Raw genomic sequence first — 22,861 nt, 5'->3', positions numbered from 1 at the left:
GACATACCTGGGTTGGGGAAGCCTCAACTGGGGAATTTCCTTCATTGGACTGGCCTGTGGGAGGGCCCAGCCCATTGTGGGTGGTGCCACCCCTGGGCAGGTAGGCCTGTGTTGCATAAGAAAGCAGGCTGTGCAGGGGCTAGGGGAGCAAGCATTCTTCCATGGCCTGTGCTCTTGCTCCTGCCTCCAGGTTCCTGTCCTGAGTTCCTACCTTAGGCTCCCTGACGAACTGTGACCCCAGAGATGTAAGATAAAATAAACCCTTTCCTCCCAAAGTTGATATTGGTCAGTGTGTTTTGTCACAGCAATGGAGAAACAAACTAAGACAGAAATTGGTACCAGAAGTTGGGTACTGCTGTGACAGACCTGACATTGGAGGATTGTGGAGGTATTTGGAACTTTGGGCTGGAAAAGTCATTGAGTGCTTAGAGTTTGTTGCTGTGGAGCTTGGAACAGTTATGTTGAAAGAGTTATGGATGATGGAGGCCTGGCTTGTGAAGCTTCAAAGGGAAGTAGAGACTATTAGGGCTGTTCCTGTGAGATTTTGAATTGAGAATCTGTAGGTTCTGGTCAACTGGGGCTGAAGAATCAGCTATGATTAAGAAGAGACCAGAACCTGAAGTAAAACCTTTGCTTTACTGGGACAGTTGATGCTGGTTAGCTGGGGCTGAAAAATCAGCTGTAAGTAACAAGAGACCAGCATCACTGTGGTGAAATCTTCTGGGAGGTATTTCCTCAGGGTCAGCACACAGAGGGGACCCGAGCCTCTATCTCAAGCTGGAAGCAGGACTTGGTAACATGTAAGAGTCTCCTGCATGGTTCTGGTGTTGAAAGTGTGAAGAGGGTAGCTGAGGCCTGTCACTCTGAGAGGCCAGGAAAGGTCATAAGTGAAAGTACAGCTTCAGTTGCAGTGAAGACCCCAGAATTGAAGGGGTCATGGAGAGAATCTGAGGCTTTGCACCCCAAGAGGCAAGAAGAGGCCATTGGTGAAGGTGTAGCCTCAGTTTCAGTGGAGATCCCAGCATTTTGGAGATGCCCCGGACCATGGGACAACCACCAAGGACCACAGTAGGTGTGGAATGGAGCTGGCCTGGGTGTGCAAGGCAAGCTGTTTGTGCTGTGGGTGGCAGAGTCAGAGAAGTGGAGCTGCCAGAATCCTTTGGAGCCCAGAAGATCATGAGTGAATCCCAGATGTCCAGCCTTGAGCTACTTTGCTGGACTTTGGTTTTGCTTAGGTGTGCCCAATTCTTCCCTTTGAAATAAGACAGGACTTGTTTTGGATTTTACAGAAGCCCACAGTTAAGAGACTTTTAAAAGAGACTGAGAACTTTTAAGTGTTTGGATTTTTTATGTGGGGTTTTTAGGGTTGTACTGTCTTATGTTGTGATATTAATGCTAACATCATATCTTGGGGACAAGAATTGGAAAGGTTATGGTTTAATACTGATGTGTTTCTGTGTCAAGTTGACAAGGGGTCAATTGTGCTGGATAGCTTTAGTGTCAACTTGACACACTTGGGTTGAGGGAGCCTCAAATGGGGAATTTCCTTCTTTGGACCAGCCTGTGGGAGGGCCCAGTCCACTGTGGGTGGTGCCACCCCTGGGCAGGCAGGCCTGTGTTGCATAAGAAAGCAGGCTGTGCAGGGGCTAGAGGAGCAAGCCAGTAAGCAGAGTTCTTCCGTGGCCTGTGCTCCAGCTCCTGCTTCCAGGTTCCTGCCCTGAGTTCCTGCCTTGGAATCCCTGATGAACTATGACCTGGGAGATATAAGCTAAATAAACTCTTTCCTCCCCAAGTTGGTATTGGTCAGAGTATTTTGTCACAGCAATGGAGAAACAAACTAAGACATGGAACATCTGTTTGATGTTAAATCTAAGTAATCTTTGTCTAAGTCAAGCTCACAAAGATTTTTCTCTTGTATTTTCTTCTACATTGTTTACAGTTTTCAAGTTTGTTTGTTGCTATGCTGGGGATCAAATCCAGAGTGTGGCACCTGTTTGGCAAGCACTCTACCCCTGAGCTGTAGTTTTACTACTATAGAGTCAGATGTTATACTATGATACAGTTGAGATAGTTCTTTGTGTCTGGTGCAAGGTATCAGACAACATTCATTTTTCTATGTATGTGTGTGTACTATTCCTGCACAAGTTGCTGAAAAGATTAGTCTTTTTCTTTTCTTTTAATTAAAAAAAATTATTTATTATTTTTATTTTATGTCTGTGTGTGTTGCTTGCATGTAGGTAAGTGTACCTGTGTTGTGCAATGCTCTGGGACTGGAGTTACGGACAGTTGTTAGCTGCCATGTGGGTGCTGGGATTCAAACCCAGGTCTTCTGCAAGAACAACCAGTGTTCTTAACTGCTGAGCCATCTCTCCAGCCCAAGATTAGTATTTTTCTCCATTGTCTTTGAACTTTTGTAAAAATTGGCTGTCCATGTGTATGTAGGTATATTTCCAGATTATATTCTGTTTCATGGCAATATTACACTGCCTTGATTTTTCTAACTTATTATAATACATACTGAAATCAAATTGTTTTACCCTCTAACTCATTCTGCAGTTTCAAAATTATTTTGTCTATTATAGATAACTTATAGTTCCTTTTTACTTTTAGAACAAACACAAATAATTGTAAAATATTTCTTGATGTTTCCTTCAATATAGAAATCAATTTGATAAGAACTGATATTTTGAAAATGTTATCCTCAAATCAATGATGATAATCAATACATATCTCTATTTAGATATGCCTTAGTTTCTCTCTACACTTGTAGTTTTCAATGTCCAAATCTTACACATATCTTGTCAAAACGATCCCTAGGTATTCATAGTTTTTAAATGCTCTTATAGATAGCATAGGAATTTTTTAAATTTCTGTGTGTATGGGTGTGTAAGTCTGTGTGTGAATGCGTGCATATGTGTAAGTCTGTGGGTTCACATTCACGAGGGTGCACTGCACATGTGTGCATGTATATGTGGAGGTTAGAGCTCAACTTTAGATGTCATGTACTTTGTTTTTTAGACAGGGTCTTTTACTGGCCTAGAGCTCACTGAGTAGGCTAAGCTGGCTGGCTGATCAGCTCCAGGGATCTGCCTGTCTCAGCCTCCCCTAGAATTACAAATGCACACCAGCACAGTGGGCTTTTCATATGGGCTCTGGAGACTGAACTCTTATCTCTATGCTTGCATGGCAAATGCCATACTCACAAAGCTCTCTTCCCAGTCCTGAAATTTTTTCTAATCTGGCCATGATATGGACATCTGTTCTAGTTTGATTCTCCATTGCTATGACAAAACACTCTGACCACTACCAACTTGGGGAGGAAAGGGTTTATTTGTCTTACATCTCCCAAGTCACAGTTCATCAGGGAGCCCAAGGTAGAAACTCAGGGCGGGAATCTGGAGGCAGGAGCTGAAGCACAGGCCATGGAGAAATGCTGCTTACTGGCTTGCTCCCTGGGCCCCTACTCAACCTGCTTTCTTATACAATACAGGCCCACCTGCCCAGGGGTGGCTCCATGCACAGTGGCTTGGGCCCTTCCACATCACTTAGTAATCAAGAAGAAGCCCCACAGACATGGCCACAGGCCAGTACAATGGAGGCAATTCCCCAGTTGAGGCTCCTTCAACCCAGGTGTGTCAAGTTGACACTAAAGCTATCCAGCACAACATCCATTTGATTTTCATTTTGATCTTGTATGTATACAAGATCATTGTATAAATAATTAGTTCTAGAAGTTTCTACTGGAATCTAGCAAAGTCTATTGGATTTTCTACATAGTCAAGCTGTCTGTGGGTATAGACCATTTTACTTCCTTTCCATTAGACATACCTTTATTTATTTATTTTCTTAATTACATGGTATCTCCAGTACAGTAATAAATAACTAATGTTAAATGAGTAGAGAGGTGGGCCACTCATGGTCATTGGTTTGAAGACTCAATAGTCAAGATGTCAATTCTCCCAAGTTGATTTCTAGATTGAGAGAACAGAAAATTTTGTCTTACTGCTGGCCTAAGGGAAGAAAATATTAAATAATTAATCATTTAATATATCAGTAGTTTTTGTAAATACCTTCTATCAGACTCAAGAACTTCTCTTCAAGCCTACTTTGTTAAGAATTTTTAAATGAAAAACGGATGTTAGAATTTTTCAGATGCTATTTTAATGTCCACTGGGATGATCTTATTTCTATTAGTTTGTTAAAATGGTGAACCACACTGTTAAACCAGTCTTAGAGCCCTGACATAAACCTTATTTGGTCATCATTTATTGTATGTTTTACCAATTTTTGAAGGCAACTTGCTAGAAGTTTGATTAGAAACTCTGAAGCTATTTTTGTAGGAGATGTTGGTTTTTAGTTCTCTGGTGATAGTGTGCTGAGATACTGATGTCATATAATGTAGGCCTCATATAAGTTTTGAGGTATTTCCTTCTAGCTACTATTCTGGAAGAATTTGTGCAGAAATAGTATTATATATAATTCTTTAAGTAGTTTGTATAATTTCACAGTAAAGTCTGTTGTATCTAGAGTTAATATTGTGGGAAAAATTTTAATTACAAATTTAATGATTTCAGTATACATTAAGTGACTCAGATTATCTGTCTCTTCTTGAATGAGCTTTGAAAGTTTTGCTCTTTAAATAAATTAGCCAGTTCCATCCAAGATGTTACATTGACTGCTATAATACTATTCCTAATACTACGTTATTAACTTTTAGTGTTTTTTAGTATTTTCTTTTTCTTTTTTACTTTATGTGTATAATTATATTGCTTGCATGCATTTAAGTGCACCTATGTTGAGCAGTGCTTGAGGTCAGAAGAGGGTGTCAGATCCCATGGAACTGGAATTGCAGATGGTTGTTAGCACCATATGGGTGCTGGGAACTGAACCCAGGCCCTCTGTGAGAGCAGCCAGAGCTCTTAACCACTGAGCCATGTTTCTAGCCCCTCTTTTAGTGTTTTTAGTCATATCATCCCTCCCCTTCCTGATATCGATAACTTCTATGTACACTTTTTTTTACCTGATCGGTCTGGCTAAAGGAGTTCCATTTTTCAATCCTTTCTAAGAACCAGTTTTTTGTTTTATTGCTTTTCTCTGTTACTTTTTGCTTTATATTTCATCGATCTCTTTTATTTTCTTTTATTGGGGGGGTAAATTGCTGTTCTTTTCCAGTTTCTCAAGGAGGAAGCTGAGTTCATTAGTGGAGGCCTTCTATTTGAAAACAGCTATTCAGCACTATGAATATCCCTGTAAGTGCTGCTTTAGTGATTTATTGCTAATTATTTTATTATATTTTAAAAGTAATTTTATTAATTCTTTGAGAATTTCATGCATTGTATTTTGATCATATTCACTCCTCCTCCCCCAGCTCTTCCCAGATCCACTCCTGCTTCCCTACCTACACAAACTTGTGTTTTCTTTATTATATTTATTTATTTACTTATTGGGTTTTCTTTTTGAGATAGGGTTTCCCTGTAGCCCCAGCTTGCCTGGAACTCACTAGACCAAGCTAGCCTCAATTTCATAGAGATCCACCTGCTTCTGCTTCCTGAGTGCTGAGACTATTCTTTTTAAACTCATCAAGTCCAGTTTCTATTTCCCATATAGAAAATGAACCCAATCCCCTTTTCCTATATCTTGGTTGGAATGCAAAGTCTCTATATTTTGTAATAGCTATATAGGAAATTCATTAAATGAAAGGCCTATATCATTCCATTTGCTATTCTCTGATTGTCATGCATTCAGTTTTTATTATAAGGCATGCTGTAAAGATTCTAGATCTTTTGTGAATATTGCTAAAAGATGTTTTTGCAAATGAAATTGCTAGTTTAAACATTTTAGATTTTGATGGGGATGGCACCCTCTAAAAGAATATTGAAAGCCAGGTGAGGTGGTATACACCTGTAATTCTAGCACTCAGAAAAGTGGAGGCAAGATGATCTCAAGTTCCAGGCTAGTCTGGATTACATAGCAAGACAGACAGTAAGTAAGTAAGTAAGTAATTAAATAAATAAATAAATAAATAAATAAATAGTCAGATAATTATGACGTTCTTCATTTCCCATCGAGTACAGAATCATGCTAGCAATAATAATTAAAGAGAGCTACTGACAGAGGGCTGGAGAGATGGTTCAGTAGTTAAAAGCACTGGCTGATCTTGCAGAAGATCCAGGTTTGACTCCCAGCCCCACATGGAGGCTAACAATTCTCTGTAACTTCAGTTCCAAGGGATCTGATGCCCTCTTCTGTCCTCCATGGGCACTGCACAGCACAGGTGCACTTACATACATGCAGTCATAACACTCACACACATAAAAATAGTTGTTTTTTTTTAAAGCATACCTATAGAGTCCTTTTCCACATATATTGCTAAACTTTGAGAAAATGATCATTCTGGGTGTTTGAGTCTTGAATAGACTCAATTGGACTGGATTATGCTGCAGTAGCAGACAGCTGTAAATCACAGTGATATAATGCAACAAAGGTTTGTTTTTCAGTCATGCTACCTTCCTATCAAAATTCAGGTGGGAACTCTAATCCATACTGTTTTCAACCAGGACCAAATATGATAGAACCACGATCAAGAAAATTATCAAACTATGAGGGAGGAAAAGAGACAGGGAGAAACTTCCACTTTACCTTTTTCCTTCCTTTTTTAAAGTCTTTATTCATTTTTAGTATACGAATAAATTAGTTTCAGATGACATTTTCATATATATACATATACACATAATTATTGTGTTTTTCTCATATTTGACCCCCACTACCCTCTCCCATTCCTCCTACGACTGGTCACCTCTCAAAAAACCCTTCCTTCTGCTTTCATATCATATATATTATATATGTTCTATTTAACTATATATATCTACATGTAGGTTAATGTAGGTTCTGCATAGGAAAGAAAACAAGGTACTTTACCTTTGCTTCCCCCATTAAACTCCCTGACTTTCCCTTCTTTATCCTTTCACCATTTTGTTCCCCTTCTACTTTCATGACATATTGTATATGTATTTAAATCTAGAGTCTGCATATGAGGAAAAAATGGGGCTGGAGAGATGGCTCAGCAGTTAAGAGCACTGGAGGACCCAGGTTCAATTCCCAGCATCCACATGGTGGATAACAACCAGCCTAACTCCAGTTCCAGGGGAATCCAGCACTGTCTTCCGATCTCCTCGGGCATTGAGGAGCACAGGTGCACTTACATACGTGCAGGCAATACACTCACACATATAAAATAAAATAAAAACAACAAACGTGATATTTGGCTTTCCAAGTCTCTTTTAACATGATCACTAGTTGCACCCATTTCCTACAAATGATGTAATTTCATTATTTCTTAGGGCTGAATAAAACCCCTTGTGTATATCTCCCACGTTTTCTTTGTCTATTCATCGGTTGATGGGTTGGTTCCATATCCTGGCTATTGTTAATACTGCAGCAATATTGTGAACATTGTAGCAATATTGCGAATATTGCAGCAATAAATGTGGATGTGGACTATCTCTGTGGTGTGTTGACTTAGAGTCCTTCAAGTACATATCCAGGGGCGGTATGGCTGAGTCATATGGTAGCTCTATTTTCAGTTTTTTGAAACATTTTTTATACTGTTTTTCCACAGTGGCTATACAGTTTATATTCCCAGCCACAATGAATAAGGGTTCCCCTTTTCCCACATCCTCACCAAAACTTGTCAGTTCATTTGCCTGATGATAGCCATTTTGGTTGTGATGAGATGGAACTCAAAATAGTTTTGATTTGTGTTTCCCTGAGGGCTAAGGATGTTAGATACTTTAAAAATATCTGTTGGTGGCGACCACCCGCCGACTTCTACCCGACGCCAGCGCCCTCGGGAAAAGAATCTGCAGGCGCACAGGCCCAGCCCCGCCTGGCTCCCGCCGCCCCTCACGCTCCCGCCTCCGGGCGGGCCCGTTAGTGCCCACACCCGTCCTCCACTCAACTTCCAGGCCGGGGAGGAGGCGAGTGGCTTCCAGGTTGTCCTATCCTGCTCGCCTGTGTACTTTGCTTTGAGTATCAGTTAACAGCGTTAAAAGTGGAATTTGGCTTTCATTCATGAATGAGGAATTATTCTTGACACAAGCATTTTAAAAGAGAATTTTGTGCCATGGAGTCAGCAGTCCTTCGCTCTGTTCTCACAACTGCCTCTCGTTTTGCCCTGTTGCAAGTGGACAGTGATTCTGATTCGGAGCCCGGAAAAGAGGAAGGCCAGAACACTGGGAAGTCTCAAACTCTGGAAAACAAATCAACTACAAATGAGAAAAAAAGAGAGAAAAGAAGAAGAAAGAAAGAACAGCAACCGGGTGAAACAAATGAGCTCAGAAATCTCGCTTTTAAGAAAATTCCCCAGAAATCCTCCCACGCCATTTGCATTTCATCCCCAGTCCCAGCACAAAGGGATTCACAAGCAAAAAACCTGCAGCAGTGGAGACAAAGAGACCGACAGCTGACAACTGAAATGTTTGAAGCTGGTCTTGAGAGGGCATTGCTGCTAAGTAAATTCGAATATGAAGAACACAAAAAGAGTTATGAAAATGCTGAAAATGCTTCAAGTCAGCCAAAAGTTATAAATAAAAAAAATCAAAGAAAGAATCATCAGGGAAAAGAACCTCTTACAGTATCACTAAAAGATTTTCAATGTGAAGAACATATAAATAAAAAGACTGAGGAATTGAGTTCTTCCCAGACTTTATCACATGATGGAGGATTCTCCAATAGCCTGGAAGATGATAGTCATAAGATTCTTATTAAGGAAAAAAGAAGAGAACAACTTACAGTATACAGTGGAACAGATCATTGTACAGCTCCTGCATACAACCAGGAGATAGCTCTAAGAATTGAAAGACTGAAGTTAGAACTCGAAAGGAAAGATGTTGAAATTCAGAAGTTCAAAACTGTGATCACCCAGAGGGAAGCAAAGTATAAAGAAGTAAAGGCCAGAAATGGACAATTACTAAAGATGCTTCAGGAGGGAGAAATGAAAGATAAGGCAGAAATACTTCTGCAACTTGAGGAATCACAAAGCATCAAGAATGAGCTAATCATACAGCTGACTTCATTTCATGCTGCTTTTGAACAAGAAAGATCTAAAGTAAAAGTATTACAGGCAGAATTAGCCAGATACCAGGCTGGCAGAAAAGGGAAAAGAAACTGAATCTGACCACTGTAGGTGATTACATTAGCCTTTAAAGTCAGCACAAGAGTTAATATTTACAGGATTTTGGAAAAAAATGTGCATCTTTAATGCTATCCAATCGCTAAACCATGTGTTTTTGTTGAAGGAACTAAAAGCAACTATCTCATGCATAGTCTACAATTTTATGTTCTTGTGGCTTAAAGTTAAAATAAAAAATACAGAATTCCAGCAGAACTCAATGAGTCTTGTTTACTGTCCAATCTTCTTATCACTTTAGTTTTTCATCGGTCAATAAAGTTACTTTACTACTAAAAAAAATATCTGTTGGTCACTTGTATTTCTTCTTTTGAGATTTCTCTATTCAGTTCCATACCTTTCTTTTGAAATTATTTTATTGAATTTTTGTGAATTCCATATAATATATTTTGATCATATTTAGACTCCCTCTCCTAACTGGACCACTCTTATATCCCCCCCCACTGGATTTCATGAATAATATCATATATATTAAGGCCTATTAAGCCAAGTTTGTGTCTAAATGTCCTTCTGCATGAGTCCATCCATTGGAGCCTAGTTATCCTGTCTAGTGTCACTCTCTTAAAGAAAACCAACTCTCCCTTTCCTAGGAGGAAGAGTTGCTAATAGTTCCTTAGCTAAGGTTGGGATTCTGGCCCATTTCCCCACTTCTGTGCTAGGTTTTTGTCTGGTTTGAGTTTGAATAGGTTTTGTGTGTGCTGTTAACGTTGCTCTAAGTTCATATGAGTAACTTCCTAGCTATCTGGTCTTGTGGTCATCCACTACTTCTGGCTCTTACAGTTTTCTGCCCCCTCTTCCAGAATGGTCCCTGAGCCTTGGTTGGCAGAGGTTTGAGCTAGGTGTCCTATTCAGGGGTCAGCACTCTGCAGTCTCTTTTTCTCTGCACTTTGGCTAGTTGTGGCTTTCTGTTAATCACCATCTGCTGCATGACGAAGCTTCTCTGGTGCTCTTTGGTACTGTCTAATTTTTACAGTACTTTATAGGTTCTACATTTAATATCCTGCTTGATGTGTAGTTAGCAAATGTTTTCTCATACTCTGTAGACTGTTTGCTTTGATGTTTGTTTCCTTTGCAATGCGGCATTTTGATTTCATGTAATCTGAGCTGTGAATTCTTGGGCTTATTCTTGTGCTATTGGGGTCATTTTCAGAAAGTCTTCACCTATAACCACATCTTGAAGTGTTTTCTCTATGTGTTCTTCTAGCAATTCCAAAGTTTCAGGTCTTACTTTAAGGTATTTGATTCATTTGGAATTGTTTTTACACAGGATGAAAGATATGAATTTAGTTTCATTGTTCTATGTGTGAAAATCCAGTTTTCCAAGGACCATTATTTGAAGAGAAGGCTATCTATTCTCCACTACATCTACACATCTGCTTTCTGACAGTGCATGATGTTTTTGTTATATACCACTACGGCTCTGTGGTATATAATTTTGGATCAGGTATTGTGGTGGCTTCAACATTGCTCTTTCTGCTTAGGATAACTTTCACAACTCAGGGTCTTTTGTGCTTCCATGTTAATTTTAGAATTGTTTTTTTCTATTTCTGTGGAGGATGTCATTGGCATTTTTAAGCTATTGTCTTGAATCTGTAGATCACTTTTGGTAATATAGCCATTTTTACAATATTAATTCTGCCAATCCATGAGCACAGGCAGTCTTTTGTTCCTGTAGTGTTTTCTTTTCCTTCCTCAGTGTCTTTTTCAATTAAAATTTTTTTTCATATTTTATTTTTTTTTTATGTGTGTATGTGTATTGCCTGCATGTAAGTAAGTGCACCTATGTTGTGCAATGCCCACAGAGGACAAAAGAGGCCGTCAGATCCCCTAGAACTGGAGTTACAGACAGTTGTTAGCTGCCATGTGGGTGCTGGGATTCGAGCCTGGGTCTTTTGCAAGAACAATCAGTGTTCTTAACTGCTGAGCCATCTCTCCAGCCTGCCTTCAGTGTCTTAAAGTTTTCATAGTAGATGCTTTTCTCTTCTGTGGTTAGGCTCATTGCTAGGTATTTTTGTAGTGTTCTTTTGGCTTTTCATTAATTTTTCTTAGTTTTTTGAGGTACATAATTAAGTTCCTTATTAGCTCTCTCTGGTTTTTTAATGTAAGTTCTCAGAGCTGTAAACCTTCCCCTTGGGTCTGCCTTTGCTGTCTCCCAATGGCTCTGATAAGTTGTGTTCTCATTTTAGTTGGCTCTAGGCAGTCCCTCCCCCTGATTTTTGACAAACAACTCTCACTTGATAATCCTTTAGATTAAGTTTTCTCTGATGGAAATTAGCAAAAGAAACATTTAATTTTACTAAAAGATTAGGGATGTTCCTTTTAAAAGTCATAAACCTGTAAAATGTATTCAGATGCAGAGCTCACTACCACTAGCACTGTACTCACACTGTGCAGCCCCCATAGATGGGGAATTATGAAATAAGCATTTCTAAATGGGTCAAGCTTAGTCACCACTGACAACATTGATTCAAAGCCACCACTCTGCTTTGGAGAGTGAATAAAGCCAAGGGCATTGCACGGTGCTCACGATTTCATTAACACCCACTTCTGGTGTATTGTAGCCTTGTCCTTCTCAGCCTTGTGGATCTGAACCTGCTTATTTTTAAAACAAAGAAGAAAAATGATTTTTAACCTGTTTTCTAGAGCTTCTCTAGTCAAGCTTTTATATCACAATCTTTAAAATAAAACCTAACACTGCATCGTGTTTTCTGTCTTTGTTTGTTTTTAAAAGGGCTGCCAGTCATGGAAAATAGCTCTGTAAATATAATTTGTTCAAAAAGAAACAAATGATTCTATTGTCATGTTTAACTAAAAATGTCATAGGAATACTTGGTTAATCTAGAGATAATTTTTCCTGGTCACTTCATTTATGGAAGACAAAACTCTATTTCATTACTTTGTTGGTACAAATCTGGGCTCACTGACAGAAAAAGATTCATTTAAAAACTACTTAATGAAAGTAGACTAGTTAGAACCGGGCGTCATGGTGCACACTTTTAATCCCAGCACTCATGAGGCAGAGGTAGGCAGATCTCTGTAAGATCAAGGCCAGCCTGGCCTACATAGTGAGCTCCAGGCCTGCTGGGGCTACAGGGGGACCTTGTCCCCAAAAGACAGTAAATAAATAAATAAATAAATAAATAAATAAATAAATAATAAAAAATAAAGTAGACCAATTAGTAGGCCATGTTTTATAGTTGCCTTGGTGAACAATTTTTTTTAAGATTTTATTTTTATTTTATGTTCATGGGTATTTTGCCTGCATGTTTGTAAGCATGCGGCCCCATTGGTGATAAACATATCAAAGGACATTTCAGGGCTGGAAAGATGGCTCAACAGATAAAAGAGCACTGGCTGCTCTTCCAGAGGACCTGGGTTTGATTCTCAGTACCTGCATGGTAGCTAACAACCATTCATAATTCCAGATCTAGAGGATATGGTGCCCTCTTCTGACCACTGTGGGCTTTCATGACACAGGTACACTTACGTACACAGAAGCAAACACACTCATATACATAAAAAATAAATAAACTAATTAAAGGACATTTCAAAGAGTACTTATTAGCAAAAATAAAAATTTCACATATTTTTTTTGAACAAAGGGAAAATTTCAACACTGAGTTTTCTTATGAACTCTTTCAAAGTTCTAAACATCTTTTTGGGACAGGGGCTCCTTGTAGCCCCAGCTGAACCGGAACTCCCTATGTGTATCAGGCTAGCCTCTATCTCACAGAGATCCACCTGCCTCTGCCTTCCGAGTGCTGGGACTAAAGGCATGTGCCACCATGTCTGGCAAGGTCTTTGTTTATGGCAAGGTCTCTGATGTTAATTCACAAAACGGACTTAAAAATCTTAACATTGGAAAAGAAATATCGACTAGTTTGATTTGCCGCCTGTAGGAAATGATAGAAATAGAAATAGTAATGGAAAGAATAGACTAAATTGTGGGATACCTACACTGAATTCACAAAGTAGAATAAATTTCAGACAAAATAGAAAAATACTGCATTATTTAATTTAATAGTAGTATTTTAAATGCTATCTCATGGCAGAAGCCTGCTAGCAAATACACCAATCAACAACAGAAATGGGGCCACTACTGTAACCAACTTATTAAGAAGACTTTGACAAAAAGAGACACAAACATCCAAAGGTTTGCCAATCACCGACTATGCAGCCAGTGAGGCAGAGAAGAGAGCAAGTCATCTGCTAAACTGTGCAATACAGCCAGGTGCTCAGAACATTGGTGGCCTCTACTGTCTGGATCATCTGTGGCCCCACATACACTCACCAGCAAGTCTCCCACATGGTGCTATTAATGAAAGTTATTACAAAACTAGAAATTCAAATTGAGCACAGAGTAACTTTCACGTGTCCCTGTATGGATTCCCTGTGCCAAAAGAATAACAATTCATAGACAGGGAGCATTTTCACCTGAACCTTACAAAGTGAATTGAGGCCTGCAGACATGTTCAGATCAATATGCAAGGGAAACCGTTTGCTGGACTACATGCAATCTGGCACCTGGAGTGCTGTGGCTCTGAGGCACAAAAGTCTAGTCTTTGGGGACCGCAAAAGTCCTGGTGTAGGGCAAAGAAGATTTCTCCCCAAAGAAGGCAGCAAACTTGAGGTGTGGGAGTTGGGACGAGCTTCGTCCCACAGTGATCACTCTCACCATATGTACTCAGTTTGACTTGAATCATAACAAATGAGTGTATGTGAGATCCCCAAATCCTTATTGAGCATTTTTACCCTTATATTTAAAAAAGGAGTTTTTTCTCTTCAGAGAATATTTTATCACTCATTTTTCTCTATCAACATCTACCATAATCTCTTGCCTTTAGAGAACTTTTCAAATCTTTGAAAGGAAATCACACCACCATCCATTATTGAAGTGTGTTTCATTAACACCAAATTACTGCTGACTCATACCCTGAAGTGTCAAGTTAATTTTAGTAGGATAATTACACAGGTGCTTCGGATAAGAACACAGACAAACTGTATGGATGCATTTCTCTTCCAAACAGAGCTTTCTTTTTCAGTCTGGAGAAATTCACAAATATTAAGCTGGCATGCATGTGCACACATGTGCACGTGTGTGTGCTGTCTTCTCACAAGCGGTAGTTATGGTACACAAACAATTCTCTGACCCCTAAACATAATATAGCAGTTGCAGTTCTTTGAATTGCATTGCTAGAAACAATGAGTTACAATTTTGCTTATACAATGTTCATAGCATCCCCAGCATTTCCACTAATTCTTCTCAGGTTGCAGATAGAGTATCATCCAATTATAAAAGGTAATTAATTTTAGCAAAAGCTCTTTCTCACAAATTCAGATTATTCTAAATTGTGAACTTCATATGAGACATAATTTCAAGTAATCCAAATTTAATACCGATTGCTTTGTAGTTTATTACATAGAAATATGTTGAGGATTGGCAGGCATGGTGGCACACACCTTTAATCCCAGGACTAAGGAGGCAGAGGTAGGCAGATCTCTGTGAGACTGAGGCCAGCCTGGTCTACATAGGGAGTTCCAGGCCAGCTGGGGCTACAGGGAGACCTTGTCTCAAAAATAAAATGAGAGAGGTATATATATATGTTGAGGATTATAATGATTATATTATTGAGTCATACAGGAAAATACAAATACAGTAGTAGTAATATCATTTTTTTTGAGACAGGGTCTCATGGAGACAAGGCTGGTTTCAAAATCTTCATCCTCCTGCTTCCACCCCCCAATTATTAGGATTAGAGGTATGTGCCGCCATGCCTGGGTTCCAAGTACTTTTTAAATCAAACACCTTGAATTTTAAACTTTGGTATGCAAACTCATTTAAAGTAGAAAAAAAATCACAAAAGGAAAATGGAAATGGATTTTATGGTTGGATATATGTTTAATGCTGTGTTAGCTGTAGTATGCTGGGCTCTCTGGCTAAATCATAAACTTTCTCAGGAAAATTTGCATAAAGCCTTTTGGGAGAGCAAGCTGCTCATTTTTTTTTTCCCTATCCCATGGCAAAAGCACTATGCACTGAATTTGACCATCTAAACCTCTCAACCTGGAATTACAAGTTTTCATCCTTCTGACCAATATTACAGAGGACTGCCAGCTTCTACAGATAGAATATGCATATGATCTGAGAAGTGGGACCAGGATTTGGCCTCTCTGGATCCTAGTGTCTGCTGCTCTCCCCCGACCCCTACATTGGACAGGTTGGAGAGGAAAGGGAATTCTATTCCTAATGTGCAAGTGCTGGAAATGTATTTACTGAACTACATTGGACATTAAATGCAAGCACACTTAACTACAAAAAAGTATTTATTTAATCTTGGTTTAATTTTTAGAGCCTATGCATCTAGAAAATTATGTTTCTTTTAGATGTTCCAACTTAGTGGAATATCAGTTTTTAAGGCACATCCTCATGGTTTTCTAAATCTCTTTGGTATCTGTTGTAATGTCTCCTTTTTCATCTCTAATTTTATTAATTTGGGTGTTCTTGCTCTAATTTGGCTAAGAGCTTGTCAGTCTTGCTTATCTTTCCAAAGAACCAACTCTTCATGTTATTGATTCTATACATTACTTATTCATTTCTGTTTCATTCTTTTCTGTCTTGCCATCTGTTACTTTTGTGTTGTTTGTTCTTGTTTTTCGAAAATCCTAAGGTGCAATATTGGGTTATTTATTTAGTGCTCTTAATTTTTCCTTTTTTGGGGGGTTCTCTTTTGAGACAGGATCTCCCTTTAGCCCCAACTGGCCTGGACCTTCGCAATGTAGACTAGGCTGGTCTTGATCTCACAAAGATCTGCCTGGTCTGCCTCCTGTGTGCTGGGATCAAAGGCATGTGCCACCACGCCTTGATACTTAAATTTTTTGATGTGGACACTTAACACAATAAACTTTCCTGTTATAACTGCCTTCATTGTATACTATAATTTTTTTTATGTTTTTGGTCTTTTTGAGACAGGGTCTCCCTGTAGCCCCAGCTGGCCTGGAACTCACAGAGACCGGCCAATCTCTGCCTTCCAAGTGCTGGAATTGAAGGCATGCACCACCATACCTGGCCATATCCTATAAATTTTAACTTGAGTGGTTTCATTTTTATTCAGTTCTAGGAATTTAAAAAATTCCAGTGATCCAATTAGCATATTAAAAATGTATTGTTTTCTCTCTGTGTATTTTGTGTAGTTTCTATTGCTGTTGATATCTACTTTCATTCCATTGTGACCAGATAGAATACAGGATATTATTCAATTTCCTTGTATTTGTTAAGGTTTGCTTTGTTATAAAATGTGGTCTATTTTGGAGAATGTTCCATGTGTTGCTAAGAATGCATATTCTTTAGTGTTTGGGTAGAATGTTCTGTAGACATATGTTAATTCTTAATGATTTAAGGTGTCACTTAATTGTAATGTTTCTGTTTAATTTTTGTCTGGATGACTTGTTTAATGGTGAAAGTGGGGTACTGGAGTCCACCACAATTTCTGTGTTACAGTTAATTTATGTCTTTAGTAATAATTTAGATCTAGTAGTGTTTGTTTTGTGAAATATATACACCTGCATTTGGTGCATGTACACTCAGAACTGTGCTATCCTCTTGATGGATTGTTCACTTAATGAGTATGAATTGACTTTCTGTGTCTCTCTTAACCAGTTTCGGTTTGAAGTTCACTTTGTCAGATATTAGAATAGCCACATTTGCTTATTTTTTAGTTCTGTTTCTTTGGAATACCTTTTCTATCTTTTTATTCTAAAGTAGTATAGCATCTGTCCTTGATGATGAGGTGTCTTTTTCTTGGAGACAGCAAACAGATGGGCCCTGTTTTCTAATCCAATCTGTTACTCTATGTTTTTTTTTTTTTTTAGTTGGGAAGCTGAGACCACTAATATTCAGAGTTAATATAGATAGGTATGTATTAGCTCTTGTCATTTTGATGATTTTGTGTTTTCATAGACACCCTTTGATTAACTGCCCTGGAATTGTTTATTTTTTCCTGTACCTTCTTGGGTGGTTTACCCTCTTTTTTGGACTCAAAGTATTCCTTCAAGTGTCCTCTGCAGGGCTGACAGCGGTCATCAATTCTTTTTGTTTGTTTTTATCATGAAAAGTTCTTATTTATCTTTTACTCATAAAACATAGCTTTGTGGGTATAATAGTCTGGATTGGCAGTTGTGGTCTTTCAGAGCTTGGAACTCATCTTTAAAAGTTTCAACTGAGGGATTGGAGAGATGGCTCAGCAGTTAAGAGCACTAGCTGCTTTTGCAGAGGACCCAGGCTCAATTCCCAGCACCCACATGGTAGTTAACAACCATCTGTTAACTCCATTTTCAAGGGGAATCCAACATCCTCTTCTGACCTCTGTAGGCATGGCACGACTGGGTGCACCTATATACACACAGGCATTACCCTCAGACACATAAAATAAAAATAATAAGCCAGGCATGGTGGTGCAAGCCTTTAATACCTGCACTTGGGAGGCAGAGGCAGGTAGGTCTTTGTGAGATCAAGGCTAGCCTGGTCTACATAGTGAGTTCTAGGCCAGCCAAGGTTACAGGGAGCTCCTGTCTCAAAAAGTCCAAAAATATAAATAAATAAATAAATAAATAAATAATAAATAAATAAATAAATAAATAAAATAAATAAAAATAAATATTTTTTTAAAGTTTCTACTGAGTAATCATCTGTTATTCTAATGAGTCTGCCTTTATGTGTGACTTGGTCCTTCTCTTTCACAGTTTTCAGTATTCCTTATTTTGTGTTTTCAGGGTTCTAACTATAGTATACAGTGTGGTTTCTTCTCTGGTCTTGCTTATTTACTGTTCTATAGGTCTCTTGTATCTGTATGGGCATCTCTTAAGATTTCAGAATTTTCTTTTCTGATTTTGTTGAAAATATTTTCACTGTCTTTAACATGAAATCCTTCTTTATGCTCATAACTCATAGATTTGGTCTTTTTATGGTTTCCCTAAAACCCTACATGGTCCATTCATGAGTTCTTGTTTCTCTTTTGAGTGTGTGATCTAATTCCTCTGCTTTGTCTTTGAGCCCTGATATTCTGTCTTCCACATGGTCCATTCTGTTGGTGAGGCTTTCCACTGAGCTTTTTATTTGACTAATTGAAATTTTAATTTTCATCTTCATTTCTGTTTGGCCATCAATATTTATATCTCCTTGTTGAATTTTCATCTCCAAAACTGATGCAGGGCATGGTGGTACATGCTTTTAATTCCAATACTCAGGAGGCAGAGGCAGGAGGATCTCTATGAAGTCAAGGCCAGTCTGGTCTATATAGCAAGTTCCAGGCCAGCTAGGGCTACAAGGAGACATAAAAATTGACTTCCTTATTTCATTCAGCACTTTGTATTTTCTTAAATTTCAGCTTATTCCCGTCCTTTCTCAACTCATTCAGTTGTTTGCTTGTGACTTCTGTAATTATCTGAACGTTTTGACATGTTTACAATTGTTCTTTGGAATTCTATGCCTTCCATTTCATCTAAGTCATTCTCTTTTAGATCATTACTATGAGACTTGCGTTTTTGGAGGGGGATATATTGTCTTGGTTTTTCATATTATATATGTTTTTTTCTGATTAGATCTGAAAATTTGGAGAAAGCTTGTTGGTTGTGACTTTTGTAATGTATTTTCAGCCCATTAGGCTAGTGCCTAGAGGTGAGCAGTGGGCTGGATCTCACAAAGCACTGGAGGGAAGGAGGCAGGTAGGAAATCGGGGGAAGTCTTAACAGGTCTCCACTAGACTGGGCCACTTGTGTCTGGTCAGCTGGAACAGGCTCCTGAGGCCAGGGATGGATCACAGGAAGTGGTAATGGAGGATGTACCTTACTTGGTCCCATGTGTCCTGGCTACATGTGGTGGTTCAGCTTAAGCAGGCTCCAGGAGATGGGGTGGAGTTTGCTGGCAATGACCTTCCTTCATCTCTCACAAGTTGGGCCACATGTGGTTTAGCTGAGCAGGCTCTAGATGGCATCTTTCTTGAACTGCATATGGCAGATAGATCCAATCTGTGGTTAGACTGGAGTAATCTATGGTTACCACTGTGCTTTTCCCTAAGAAAGGGAGCACAAGTACTCACACAATTACAGGTAGAACACTCCCATTTTGGGCAAAAGAAAGCATATAATCATTATACATTCTGTATTTCTCATAGATTAAGTATTAATGCCTTTCATTTTATAATCTTAAAATATATTACAAAAAGAATACTGTAGTTACATGTAGTTATTATATATCAAGAAGCATTAGAAGGCTTAATGGAGTCAAGATCTCACTAGCTCCTGATACATTTGTATTATAACAGAAAACGCAAGATGAATCCAAGTGGCAGCTTGACTTTTCATTGTGTCATTTGAGTCTTGGAAAATCTATTATGGTGTGACTTATTAACATATGAAAAACTGAAATGACTTGTAGACTATCAACAGTGTCACTGGTATCTTTAGGCCAACCGATCACCTTGGGTGACTTCATTTGTTCTTTCTGTCTCCCCAGGCATGTGGCAGTTGAACAGGTACTCAAGGAGGGCTCAGAAGGAAGTGGGGCTCATTTGGGGTGGCTAACCAGAGGTTCATTTCTGAGGTCAAAGTGTGGCATGTGCTCTGTGTTGACCACACTTGGGTCAAGAAAAGTCCTCTTCATGAGACCAAGCCATGACAAACTTTCCAAATGATTAGAATGTGGCTAGGATGCTCTGGTCTCCTAATGGCATGCCCCCTAGCACTGAAATACTCTTCTCTAGAATGCCTAGAAACCTCACTCTTCTTCCTCTCTAAAGTAGCACACTGGGTCAGTTGGCACATGCCTTTATTCTCACCACTCAGGAGGCAGAGGCAGGTAGGTCTCTGTTAGTTCCAGGCCAGCCAAGATTACCTAGTGAAACCCTGTCTGAAAAAGAAAAGAAGGAAAAATAGCACACAGGAAAGCCTCTGGTAGCAGCTTAAATGCCTCTGTCTTCCAAGATTCCTACACAACTCTTTGGAGATACCATAACCAGAAGCAAAACTAATAAAGCTTCTATAGCGAAATGTCAGGAACCAATAAGCTAAGTTCAGCCTCTGTGTTTGGGACAGAACTTTGACCACCAAGGCCCTGTAGATAAAGTCCAATAGGATAGACATTTGCAGGCACTCTGCCCCGGACATGTCTAACATGAAACTGTTCTTTTACGATAAACTGCATCTCATTAGTGTGAAGAGTGAAAGGCCAGCAGGCCTTCCTTAGTCATATTTGCAGATGGCTGGAGGACCTTGGAAGTTATTGGGTCTATTCTTGTTATAGGAAATGAAGTTCCAAAGAGGCAACTGCTGCTGTGAGCGCCTCAGACAGATCCCATGTCTGAACTGTGTGTGTGCTTAGAAATGAGAAGAATGTAGCTCTTTCCAAGCGCCTGTGCTTCACGAGCGCTGCCCACTTCCTCTCAGTCTGAAGCAGTGGCTCAGCGTATCAGCCAGGATGCTCTAAAAATGCCTGTGATTTCAGAATACAAATCACAGAATAGTGAGGCTTTAAACTGGGTATTAGCTTGTCATCTGCTTTTACACTAGAGCAGCCCTACAACCACAGATTCCCAAAGTGGTAAGCCAGGACCATCTGCATGACCCAAGGAGTAATACTGCGGTGGAGACAGTCTCTGCTCTGTGGGGGGAGAATCTTTGCTCTGTGGAGAGAGAGTCTCTGCTCTATGAGAGGAAAGTCTCTGCTCCGGGTGGGGAGTCTCTGCTCTGTGAGAGGAGAGCCTCTGCTCCGGGTGGGGAGTCTCTGCTCTGTGAGAGGAGAGCCTCTGCTCTGGGTGGGAGAGTCTCTTCTCCCCAGCAATTGTCACTGCTTATCTTGTAACGTTTCAGAAGTTTCCTGAGACTTGTGAGTTTTGTTTACTTCTTGAGCCTTGTATAGTTTGCTCACTCCCTGAGGCTTAAGAAACTTCTCTTTAGGAGGGGATGTTGAGAAAACTTCCTAGGAAGTAGTAAAAGCTACCACCAGCCTAGGACAGGATAGGTAGGTGAGCAATGTACACGGGTCTGTTGTGGGTGCTTCACCAGAGAAGACCACTTAGACAGTTTTGCTGAATGAAAGTTTTTGCTGTGCGGCTACACAAGAGTGTCAGAACCCAAGTGTGTAGCCCCAAGCCATCTCTAGGATAAGCTTTTATACAGAGAAACCATAACCAGGGGTGAAAAGTTTAAGTGCCCAAGCTTACCGATGCAAAGCCCCCTTAACAATTTCTATTCTGTTAAGCAACAATTACTATTTTTCAGAAGCAAGCCAAGCATAACCTACAGTAGAAACCATAAATCTGCAGTTAGCAGGTGCACTCTGGGACACATTGGCCTGTTGCCAAGACAACGGGGGTCCTACTGACATGTGTTCCTATACCCTGGGCCAACTGCCTGATAATTTCAAAGGCTAGAGTCAGCTTAAACTTTAACATGGCATAGCTATGGTCAAGAAGGTGCCATATCACAGGTCACATGTTTACCTTAAAGGTAAAATACTGTTGTGCTTCTGTGTCTTTTCCTATCAAAGGAATGAAGAAACAGGGGTCCATAAAGGCTGAAAGCACACTTGTACTCTCTCAACTCATTCCAGTTCCTTTCTACAGCCAGAAAAAAAAAAAAAAAAAAAAAAAGAATACCTGAACCCTTTTAACTGACTGTTTGCCACTTTTGATTCAAATTCTGAATAATACCTCTTCTCGGTGTCCAAATGTAGCAAGCAAGGTTCATATGGACTGACCTGAGGTTGCACAGTGTGTTAGAAATAAAACCCACATTTGAACTCGATTCTACTGATTTCCATTCCAGTGTGCTTTCTGTGACATTGTACTTAATGCCCTGTCTTATGACTTGCTCCTGACTTTCTGAATGATACTTCCACACCATACTGCATCACAATTCATATGAGAAACTGTTTATTAAGGATTATAAGATATGAAAAGGCAGCTTAGACTAGATGCTTTGCATCTGGGTAAGTTCCAGTAAAATGTCGAATCATCATCCAATCACCACAGCATAAAAAACAGAAACCATGCTGGGTGTGGTGGCCACAGTTTTAATCCTAGCACTCAGGAGGCAAAGGCAGGCAGATCTCTGTAAGATCAAGTCCAGCCTGGTCTGCATAGGGAGTTTCAGGCTAGCTGGGGCTCCAAGGAGACTGTGTCTCAAAAAGACCAAAAAAAAAAAAAAAAAAAATTCCCCTTCCCAAACAAAAAACGAAATCCCCAAACAGAAACTACATACTTTACTCTGCTTTTCCCAAATGAGTATTATGCTGTGGGTACAACAACGTGGTTTTCATAAATGTGTTTGTTAATAAATGTCTCACAGTGAGCTTCCTCCGTAGATGAAACTCAGTGGATATTGGAAGTAAGGAAAGAAGAAATGAAGTAAAGAAAGGGGGAGGAGGAAGGGAGAGAGGGAAGAAGGGGGAGGGGGGAAGGAGGAAGAGAGGGAGGGAGGTGAGAGGAAGGAAAGAAAGGGAAGAATGTATGAATGAATGAATAAAATCCTGAATTTCTAGTGAACAGTTTTCCCCACTGCTTAACAGAGCTCATATTTACTAACTTGTATCTTATAGTGATCTTATAATATGTCAGGAAACTAGTCTATTGTGCACAATTGCTTTTCCTAGACTGAACAGAAGAAACTGTGAGAAGAGAA

The 22,861-nt window shown here is 39.5% G+C and overlaps 1 protein-coding gene across 2 annotated transcripts; it reads left to right on the top strand.

Moving 5' to 3' along the window:
• Nucleotides 1-8,122: 8,122 nt before the first annotated feature.
• Nucleotides 8,123-9,169, top strand: LOC103746687 (G kinase-anchoring protein 1-like). Of its 2 annotated transcripts, XM_008849059.1 has the most exons (2): nucleotides 8,123-8,690; nucleotides 8,844-9,169. In XM_008849059.1, exons 1-2 carry the CDS (start codon nucleotides 8,123-8,125, stop codon nucleotides 9,167-9,169), a joined length of 894 nt encoding a protein of 297 aa, XP_008847281.1. The 2 variants fall into 2 exon arrangements, with proteins under 2 accessions (XP_008847281.1, XP_008847218.1); XM_008848996.1 differs by having other exon boundaries at nucleotides 8,123-9,169.
• Nucleotides 9,170-22,861: the final 13,692 nt, after the last annotated feature.

This window comes from Nannospalax galili, unplaced genomic scaffold (genome assembly GCF_000622305.1).
Source record: "Nannospalax galili isolate Female #2095 unplaced genomic scaffold, S.galili_v1.0 scaffold1830, whole genome shotgun sequence".
Lineage (NCBI taxonomy): Eukaryota > Metazoa > Chordata > Mammalia > Rodentia > Spalacidae > Nannospalax > Nannospalax galili.
This window is presented reverse-complemented; position numbering and strand designations above follow the sequence as displayed.